At 46.9% G+C, this 10,936-nt stretch overlaps 1 protein-coding gene across 1 annotated transcript in view; it reads left to right on the forward strand.

Moving 5' to 3' along the window:
- Positions 1-2,629: 2,629 nt before the first annotated feature.
- The window catches only part of LOC123746573 (uncharacterized), an 81,740-nt gene continuing 73,433 nt past the window's right edge, over positions 2,630-10,936 (forward strand). Inside the window, exons 1-3 of the mRNA XM_069318535.1 lie at positions 2,630-2,693; positions 5,371-5,526; positions 10,821-10,931. Of these exons, the coding sequence (XP_069174636.1) occupies positions 5,397-5,526; positions 10,821-10,931 (241 nt within the window). The 5' untranslated portion in view covers positions 2,630-2,693; positions 5,371-5,396. The remainder of the gene's footprint in view (positions 2,694-5,370; positions 5,527-10,820; positions 10,932-10,936) is intronic.

Genomic DNA, 10,936 nt, shown 5'->3' on the forward strand with positions numbered 1-10,936 from the left:
ATAAAGAAAGAGATCTAGGAGTGGTTCTAGATAGAAAACTATCACCTGAGGACCACATTAAGAATATTGTGCAAGGAGCCTATGCAATGCTTTCTAACTTCAGAATTGCATTTAAATACATGGATGGCGATATACTAAAGAAATTGTTCATGACTTTTGTTAGGCCAAAGCTAGAATATGCAGCTGTTGTGTGGTGCCCATATCTTAAGAAGCACATCAACAAACTGGAAAAGGTGCAAAGACATGCTACTAAGTGGCTCCCAGAACTGAAGGGCAAGAGCTACAAGGAGAGGTTAGAAGCATTAAATATGCCAAAACTAGAAGACAGAAGAAAAAGAGGTGATATGATCACTACGTACAAAATAGTAACAGGAATTGATAAAATCGACAGGGAAGACTTCCTGAGACCTGGAACTTCAAGAACAAGAGGCCATAGATTTAAACTAGCTAAACACAGATGCCGAAGAAATATAAGAAAATTCACCTTCGCAAATAGAGTGGTAGACGGTTGGAACAAGTTAAGTGAGAAGGTGGTGGAGGCCAAGACCGTCAGTAGTTTCAAAGCGTTATATGACAAAGAGTGCTGGGAAGACGGGACACCACGAGCGTAGCTCTCATCCTGTAACTACACTTAGGTAATTACACTTAGGTAATTACACACCCTTCAACCTGTTGATCGACAGCTGAGAGGCGGGACCAAAGAGCCAGAGCTCAACCCCCGCAAAGACAACTAGGTGAGTACAACACCCAGCTCAACCTAACCTAGATATAACCCGTCAACATAAACAAACCCACAGGTGCCACATATCAGCCCCCACTTACAGGGTTACCACCTTTTAGACAGGGTAACGGTAGAAATTTGGCACCACCGCCACTCAATAACAAAAGGGCGTCGACACAATATTTATAATGCTCATGGCAGAGCGCATTATGTCAGCAAACACTGGGTAAATAACCACTGGGGTACTGCCCACTGTTTGGTTTTTGTGGAGCGCTATTTTCACCGGTAATTGTCAATTTTCCACAGGTTTTTGTGCTGTGTGTTGGCGTCTACTCTCGATAATTGATGGTAATAGTTGATTGTTTAGGGTTGAGGCTCTGTGCATCATTGCTGGGTTTTGGTTTTTGGTGATTGTGGTAGCTGGTGGTGGTACATGGTGATTGTGGTAGTGGGAGGTGGTGATGATGATTGGTAGTGGTGGTGGTAGTGGGTATAGTGATTGTAATAGTGATTAATAGTGGGGATTGTGACAGTGGATTGTGCTATTGATGGTAGGGAGATCTGCTGATTGTAGTGGTTACGTTAAGGTTAGAGGAGGGTTAGGTGGCCTTATGGGTTATCTTGAGATGATTTCGGGGCTTTAGTGTCCCCGCGGCCCGGTCCTCGACCAGGCCTCCACCCCCAGGAAGCAGCCCGTGACAGCTGACTAACACCCAGGTACCTATTTTACTGCTAGGTAACAGGGGCATAGGGTGAAAGAAACTCTGCCCATTGTTTCTCGCTGGCGCCCGGGATCGAACCCGGGACCACAGGATCACAAGTCCAGCGTGCTGTCCGCTCGGCTCCCCGATAGTGTAATGATAGTGTTGACGGCCTTTACAGTGAGTTTGTGGGTAGTGAAGGTACTCACCTAGTATTCACCTAGTTGTGCTTGCCGGGGGTTGAGCTCTGCTCTTTCGGCCCGCCTCTCAACTGTCAATCAACTGTAACTAACTACTAACTAATTGTTTTCCAAACACTTACATCCCCAGGAAGCAGCCCGTAACAGCTGTCTAACTCCCAGGTACCTATTTACTGCTAGGTAACAGGGGGCATCAGGGTGATAGAAACTCTGCCTATTTTGTTTCTGCCATCACCGGGGATAGAACCCGGACCGTAGGATTACGAGTCCAGAGCGCTGTCCACTCGGCTATCAGGTCCCCAGGTGTGTGTGTGTGTGTGAGTGTGTACTCACCTGGATGAGTCAAGTACTCACCCCAAACACTCACGTTACCTGGAATTATGTCATGAATAAGTAGTGATTCAAAGGGGAAAAGAATGATGGCTGAGTAAGTAATGAATAACACAGTAGTCGTAGCCAGTACAAAGGGAACGAGGGGGAGAAGGAGAAGGGGGGGGGGCCGCTGAGTCCTGGAAGGTGGGGGGGGGGTGTTCTGGAAGGGGGGGGGGGTGTTCTGGAAAGTGGGGGGTAGGTGTTCTGGAAGGGGCTTGGGAGAAGGAGGGCCTCTAGGTATACCTTATGACCAACCACACCACTAATTGGGTGATTCCAGAGTGCCATCAAACGCTTGGCACTTCAACAGTGACAGTACACCAATGCCTCTACACCAGTGCGACCACAATACATTCAGCAGTGAAAATACAATGATACAATCACCAACTGTATCGCTGATACAATCGGTGACTGTATCAACGACAATCACGTAACTGTTACATTCCAGAGGACCCAAAACAGAAAACGGAGACATGACGTCAATTTCAGCGAGTCGCTATACCATTTTCTAGTACGACACATTTTTACTCCCTTAGGTAAAGTATACGTCAAAAATGCGACGTTCTAGTAGCAGGACGGGTTGTATTACAACCATCATAGTCTCTCATCAATGCTTCTTCTTCCTCCTGCAGATGACCCGCTTACGTCCGCTCCTGCTGGTGGCGGCGGCGTTGGGGACGCTTCCCGCCCTTTCGTCAGGTGAGTCTTCAAATCCGTTTTCTTCGATCTCACACTTCGTAAACAAAGATAACAGCCAGATTCACGAAGCACTTACGAACGTGTACATCTTTTCTCAATCTTTGGCGGCTTTGTTTATAATTATTAAACAGTTAATGAGCTCCGAAGCACCAGGAGGCTGTTTATAACAATAACAACAGTTGATTGGCAAGTTTTCATGCTTAAACTGTTTAAAAAGTTAGGCAAATCAGGACCCGGATTCACGAAGCAGTTACGCAAGTACTTACGAACGTGTACATCTTTTCTCAATCTTTGACGGCTTTGGTTACATTTATTAAACAGTTTACAAGCATGAAAACTTGCCAATCAACTGTTGTTATTGTTATAAACAGCCTCCTGGTGCTTCGGAGCTCATTAACTGTTTAATAATTGTAAACAAAGCCGCCAAAGATTGAGAAAAGATGAACAGGCTCGTAAGTACTTGCGTAACTGCTTCGTGAATCTAGGTCCTGATTTGCCTAACTTTAAACCTGCAAACCCAACCAACCCACCTAACCTGTCGAGGCCGATGCGTGGTAGACGTTAATATTATGGGCTTGAATGGTTTTATTAGTACGGCGTATTTCTAGTTATCTCTAGTAGTCTAGATGTGATGGTCACGAATAATATATATACGAGAATCGAACGCGTACCTGCCCCCTTAACCTAGCAACAACTAAAGCAAGGATTGTGGTTGTTGTTGTTGTTGTTGTTTCAGATTTAGCTACTCAGAACGAAGTGTCCATGTAGCACGGACTATGGTGATCCCGTAAACACTAGGATTGTGGTGCTGGAGGGTACCTTGTACACTCCAAGTAGGCTTGGTGGTATCACTGGTCGAGGTACCTCGCCCAGTCGTACCTGGACCAGTAAGTACCTCGCTCAGTGGTACCTCAAGTAAGTACTTTCAGCTCATCACGGTTCAGTCGGTAATGCATGTGTCTGAGGAGTCAGGTTCAGTATTGTTATTTCGTTTCGTAACTCTGTAACTGGGAAGATATTGAGGTTACACAAAGGACTCGAACGTCCGTCCCTGGACTCTCGAGGTACTTGCATACTGGACTATGGTAATGCGTGTCCCTGAGGAGATCAGGGACGCGGGTTCGATCCCATTGCACGACTTCAGTATTGTGTCATAATGTTATTCTTCATTATAAATGTAATTATTATGGCATATCTTTTCTTTCGTGGTGGTGGTGGTGGTGAGGTACTGGATGATCCGGCGGAAACGTGGATGGTCCTTGAAATAACGCAGCTGAAGCGGAGTTTCTTCAGGGTTCGACACCCATAACATGGTCGAGCTTCTCCCAACACCGGCACACCGGACTTGAAGCTTCCATAATGCTCCATAAAGCTTCAACACCCACAACACGTCCCAGCTTCAGTGACCGCCCACTCACCATGCACGAAGCTTCTGAGACATTCAAGAGAGTTACGATAGTCACAAATCGTCCGAACCTCTTCGAAACCCGCCACACAGGATTCGACGCTTCTGAAACATTCTATAATTCCGTGACGCAGCCCAGTGGAGGAGCCACAGAGACCTCCTTCACATCACCCTCGGAACATCAGGCAAAACTGAGAACCGTGAAAAATGACGCCACAGTTCTTGAAATAGATGCATCTTCGTCTCTTGAGGTTCGAAGAACGTCAGGAGGCGAGACGGGGGAAAACCGTATGGCTGTCTAAGCCCTTCAGCCGACTGGAGAAGTCATCGAGCGAGGCGGAAGTCAAGCAAGACAACACTTACGATTCCTGGAACAACCGACACGTGGACGTCTTCCGAGCGAGATCACCGATACTGGAGTTCTTGGGGAATCCCAGCGCCCGCGGCGTCGACCCCAGTGACCACGAAGCGCGTCTAGAAGAAGCATCTAAAGGGCTTGGAGAGCCCCAAGACGATTTGCCTCCACCGAGAGGACGGGAAGTAGATGAAATGAGACTCACTGCCGCTGGGGCGATGTTTCTCAGCTGGGGTAAGACAGGAGATATACGAACAGCAACACGAAAAGCTTGTTTTATAATCACCAAATTCGTGCGCACTATTTGTGTTGGCACCCGTCTGTGTTTCTGCGAAAAACGAATGATTTTGTTTTGTTATTATGACACGCATTACTGTCTTTTGTCGTCTCACTGTGTATGTTAGCATGTAAACAATGATTAAACCACATTGTTACCCAAACCTCTTTTCGTCTTCGATAAAGCACGCAATTTAGATTTATTTTGTCACATATTAAATCTCTATACTCCCTCTTTCTCTCTCTATTCACTACTCACTAACAACTAAGTCTTCTAACCACAGACAACTACCTCTTCTCACCACAAACAAGCACCTCTTACTTTCCCCTTTACTACAATCTAACATCGGTAGAGCGACGGTCTCGCTTCATGCAGGTCGGCGTTCAATCCCCCGACCGTCCAAGTGGTTGGGCACCATTCCTTTCCCCCCGTCCCATCCTAAATCCTGATCCTGATCCCTTCCCAGTGCTATATAGTCGTAATGGCTTGGTGCTCTCTCCTGATAGTTCTCTCCCGTTCCCCTTTCTTTGCTTCGCTAAATCTCCAACAGAATCCTACTCCCCCCCCCCCTCCTGCAGCAGACACCCTCCTCCGTCAGACAGTTCCTCCCCAAGACTGACCTCGTGGTTTTCCCCAACAGCCCAGTGCTTCGGAGGGACCCTGACGATGGAGAAGACGGTCGGGGTGGCTTTCAACGAGCCGTCTCAACCGCTGCTTAGCAAGCAGGACGCCGCCGTCACCAATGAGTGTAACAGCGTCTGCAAGAACAATCCCCAGTGCAGCGCCTTCTCCGTGGGTACGTAGAGAGAGAGAGAGAGAGAGAGAGAGAGAGAGAGAGAGAGAGAGAGAGAGAGAGAGAGAGAGAGAGAGAGAGAGAGAGAGAGAGAGAGAGAGAGAGAGAGAGAGAGAGTACAAAATGTATGAAAGGTGCAGAATTAAATGACGTGATGATAAGTGTTTCATATGTAATGCTTTGGCTATATCTAGGTTAGATATACCTGGTTGATCAGTCCAGCAACCAGGAGGCCTGGTCGACGACCGGGCCGCGGGGACGCTAAGCCCCGGAAGCACCTCAAGGTAAGGTAATCTGTCATCACACTATCTGTCGACTATTTCGATGTTGTTGGTCAAGATATCTCTTGTGTTGGTTTAGTTGTGACTACAAATAATGCGATTTATACTCGCAACTAAACGATAGTTTGATGATATAGTTTTGTTTAGTTCGTTCATAGCCAAGCACCTTGAAAGAGATTTTGTCGTCTTCCCTATATATGGAGATCATTGCAAGTGACAGTCCCCAAGTGGGCATGTAAATACATAGTCGACATTCATCTCTTTCAAGACGTTTGGTAGGAGGATATTTAGTTCTTCAACAGCAGGTCGGAAGTCTTTGTTTACTCTTGTAATAAGAAGACATGAGAAAATCCACCAGGGCTATGAGGTGGGCTCGAACCTACAACCATGCCACTGCCAAGCTGCATACTCTACCACTGGACCACAACAGACATTAAAAAAAGTCATACAACCGGATTTCTACTGAAATCACAGGAAGTTTGGAGGCTCCAACAGTCCAAGTTTCTTACGTATGACCCACAAGCACTCGGGTAGAGTGGCAGAGTGGCCCAACACCTTACTTCAGCACTTCAGAAACACACAGTAATCACATTAACATGATTTATACCAATAAGACTATCCACTACGACAATCAGGTGTGTTATTCTTGTAGTATATTGGGAACTGTAACTTCCATTTAGTATTGATAAAGGCTACGTTTGTGTAGGCGAGGAGTCACAATAACGTGGCTGAAGTATGTTGACCAGACCACACACTAGAAGGTGAAGGGACGACGACGTTTCGGTCCGTCCTGGACCATTCTCAAGTCGATTGTGAATGGTCCAGAACGGACCGAAACGTCGTCGTCCCCTTCACCTTCTAGTGTGTGGTCTGGTCATGCTACGTTTGTGGCCATATATGCCTTCATGACTCCGTCTTGAGGGCCGGATACAAGAGTTTAATAGATGGGACAGAGAATGGAAATCAGTGTAGATGGGACACATTGTAGATGGGGAATAAATGTAGATGGGGCAGATTGCGGAGTGTATACCTCTCCATCAGAGGAAACCTAACGGTTCCCCATCTTTACAATGACCTCATTAACGTGACAACATCCACTGTAAACAAGGACCTGTACACCTGAGTTTCCCGCCAACCGGCTGCCAGCTGGAGCCGGGTTATCTGTAGTTCACTGTTGAATTTAGTCAACATTGTAGGACCACTGTTGTAATTAAGTTAGCTAAACTAATTAGGTAAACACTTTGTTAACATCGGGCAGGGCACTTATTATCATAATTAACCTTTGGTTATAATTAACCTTTGTAATCATAATTAATCTTTGTAACCTAACCATATTAAGGCTGTATGGCTAGATGTCTGTAGTGTGAATAATCTCGAGAAGTGCACAGAGGAAACATTCGAACTCTGGGAAGATATGTTCGAGAAAACCTCGAATGTCATCAGCTGAAGCAGCCAGTTCTCGTATATAAAGATCCAAGCTCGTTAATACAGCCGCCAAACCCCGTTTATGAGCGAAGAGCGGTTTATACACGACTCACAACAGATGACGTCCGAACACTTCCGGAACAAGTACTTCGCTCACGTGCTCTGTTTGAACCCAGCCCGTCCTCCAAACAAAGACCCAAAAGTGATTTCATGCACCCGTCAAACCCCCAGTTGTTTATGAATGAAAAGCGGTTTACACACGACTCACAACTGATGACGTTCGAACACTTCCGGAACAAGTGCTTCACTGACGACTTGTGTTCGAACCACAACGCTGTAAATGCTTCACCCACGTACTACAAATACAAATAATCGCCAACAGAACCTAAACACCTAACCTAACCTATGCCTATATATGCACCATATGCTAGTATATTATAATATCAATTTATACTTGAGAAAATTCCCGTTTTGAATGAACAGCATGTTAAAATTTATGAATGCGTCTGTGGGGTCGACCGCTAAAGGTAATGGACTTGAGTCGAGGACGGGTTGTACCCACATACAAGGACAAGGATTCAAGGAGAGATTTAGAAGGACGGTTGGGGAGAGGAACTGATTGGGTAGACAGGAAGTGAAGCGGGAGCAAGAACCTACAGGAGACACCCACCGTGCATAGCAGGAAGAATGTATAGAATGAGAGAGAGAGAGAGAGAGAGAGAGAGAGAGAGAGAGAGAGAGAGAGAGAGAGAGAGAGAGAGAGAGAGAGAGAGAGAGAGAGAGAGAGAGAGAGAGAGAGGCAGGCAGGCAGGCAGGCAGGCAGGCAGGCAGGCAGGCAGGTAGACAGGCAGGCAGGCAGGTAGACAGGCAGGCAGGCAGGCAGGCAGGTAGACAGGCAGGTAGACAGGCAGGCAGGCAGGTAGGCAGGTAGACAGGTAGGTAGGCAGGCAGGCAGGCAGGCAGGCAGGTAGACAGGCAGGCAGGCAGGCAGGCAGGTAGACAGGCAGGCAGGCAGGTAGACAGGCAGGCAGGCAGGCAGGTAGACAGGCAGGTAGACAGGCAGGCAGGCAGGCAGGTAGGCAGGTAGACAGGTAGGTAGGCAGGCAGGCAGGCAGGCAGGCAGGTAGGCAGGTAGACAGGCAGGCAGGCAGGCAGGCAGGTAGACAGGTAGGCAGGCAGGCAGGCAGGCAGGCAGGCAGGCAGGTAGACAGGTAGGCAGGCAGGCAGGCAGGCAGGCAGGCAGGCAGGCAGGCAGGCAGGCAGGCAGGCAGGCAGGTAGACAGGCAGGTAGACAGGCAGGTAGACAGGCAGGCAGGCAGGCAGGCAGGCAGGTAGACAGGTAGGTAGGCAGGCAGGCAGGCAGGTAGACAGAAACAGAGACCCCCAATAAGACAGAGGTCTATCCCAAACTATCCAAGAGGTTCTCCATACTCTCACTAAATCACTAAACAAAGACAGAGCCACCAGACGCACACCACCATTGAATAATCACCCATCGCCGAAGCGATCCGTCGAGTTCCCCCTCACCGTGACGGACCCTACAGCACCAGCAGCAGCAGCAGCTGCACCAGCAGAGAGATCCCCAACCTTGCCTACACACGCCCCAGTAGTTCCGACGGAAGTACACCCTTCCTCACGCATTCCTCACTCCAAGAGCAAACGTTCCCATCCCATTTTTAGCTTCGTTATTGCACCCATTCCTTTGGGATTTCAATGAGAGGACTGAATTCACTGAATATCAATACTCCTTTTCAATTTGGGATTCCGGAGAGTAAATTATAATAGTTGTGGTTATTTGGAAGGCCTGTGAGGACAGGATAGGAAGTGAGATATGAGGCCAAGGAGCTGGGGTATGAGGACAAGGAGCTGAGATATGAGGACAAGGAGCTGGGGTATGAGGCCAAGGAGCTGGGGTATGAGGACAAGGAGCTGAGATATGAGGACAAGGAGCTGGGATATGAGGCCAAGGAGCTGGGGTATGAGGACAAGGAGCTGAGATATGAGGACAAGGAGCTGGGATATGAGGCCAAGGAGCTGGGGTATGAGGACAAGGAGCTGAGATATAAGGACAAGGAGCTGGGATATGAGGCCAAGGAGCTGGGATATAAGGCCAGGGAGCTGGTATATGAGAAAAGGAGCTGGGATATGAGGCCAAGGATCTGGGATATGAGACCAAGGAGCTGTGATATAAGGACAAGGAGCTGGGATATGAGGCCAGGGATCTGGGATAAGAGGACAAGGAGCTGGGATATGAGGCCAAGGAGCTGGGATATAAGGCCAGGGAGCTGGTATATGAGAAAAGGAGCTGGGATATGAGGCCAAGGAGCTCGGATCGACAACAAACGTCATCTCAGGACTTCCTTCAAAATGGATTTTCATTTCCCCAATGATGGATAATTCGTGTTGTACTGATATGACCTGCGTTGCAGAGGATAGTTCTATAGTTACTATCCCTTACAGCATACTCCAACCTCCCCCCCCCGTCGTGGTTCCCTAACCACAACAACCTATCCTTACTGCTCTTGATGGACCCTCCCAACATATCCGGCTCACCCACTATCCCCACTATACCTCATCCAAGCATCCTCATACTCCCATCCAATTTCGTCCTCCCAGCCCTCCTCTCCCTGACGTCTCACGCCAATTGAGGTCAAAAGACTTTACTAATTGTTGGTTCCACTCGTATAGTTGATTGTGTTAAAGGTTAAGAGGTTTATGAACCTCTGGAGGGTTATTAAGGCCCCATCAATATCCAGAAGAATTTTAATGTTTTTTAAACTAGTCTACTGACTAGCCAGTAAGTATACTTTAGTCATGAATATTGTCCAGGACCTAAGTAAACTCTCAGTGTATAGTCACAGAGAAACTGGGTGAATATATATATATATATGTCGTACCTAGTAGCCAGAACGCACTTCTCAGCCTACTATGCAGGGCCCGATTTGCCTAATAAGCCAAGTTTTCATGAATTAATTGTTTTTCGACTACCTAACCTACGTAACCTAACCTAACCTAACTTTTTCGGCTACCTAACCTAACCTAACCTATAAAGATAGGTTAGGTTAGGTTAGGTAGGGTTGGTTAGGTTCGGTCATATTACTACGTTAATTTTAACTCCAATAAAAAAAAATTGACCTCATACATAATGAAATGGGTAGCTTTATCATTTCATAAGAAAAAAATTAAGAGAAAATATATTAATTCAGGAAAACTTGGCTTATTAGGCAAATCGGGCCTTGCATAGTAGGCCAAAAAGTGCGTTCTCGGCTACTAGGTACGACATATATATATATATATATATATATATATATATATATATATATATATATATATATTATTCTGTCTAGTAAATATATAATTATGGTGTATTGATACTAACACTAATTATTATATCTTTTGTTCCTTGTTCTTTTTACGCCTTTCTTCTTCACTTTCGTCTTCTGCTGATTCGTATTCTCATCCTGTTCTTCCGTGTACTTTTGCTTTTCCTTCCCTCCTCCTCCTCCACCTTCTTCTGCTTGTCTCCCTTCTATTTTTTTTCCTTTTCTTTCCCCATCATCATCTCCCTTCTCCTTCTTCCTCCTTCTACAGACTTCTCCACCTCCAGCTGCGTCTCCTTCGACAGGACCTCCGAGGGCCGGCGCAGGTCTCTCGTCCCAAGAGAAGCCTCGAACTACTATGAGAAAATCTGCTTAAGAGGCGGTAAG

The sequence above is a fragment of the Procambarus clarkii genome, chromosome 90 (assembly GCF_040958095.1).
Source record: "Procambarus clarkii isolate CNS0578487 chromosome 90, FALCON_Pclarkii_2.0, whole genome shotgun sequence".
Lineage (NCBI taxonomy): Eukaryota > Metazoa > Arthropoda > Malacostraca > Decapoda > Cambaridae > Procambarus > Procambarus clarkii.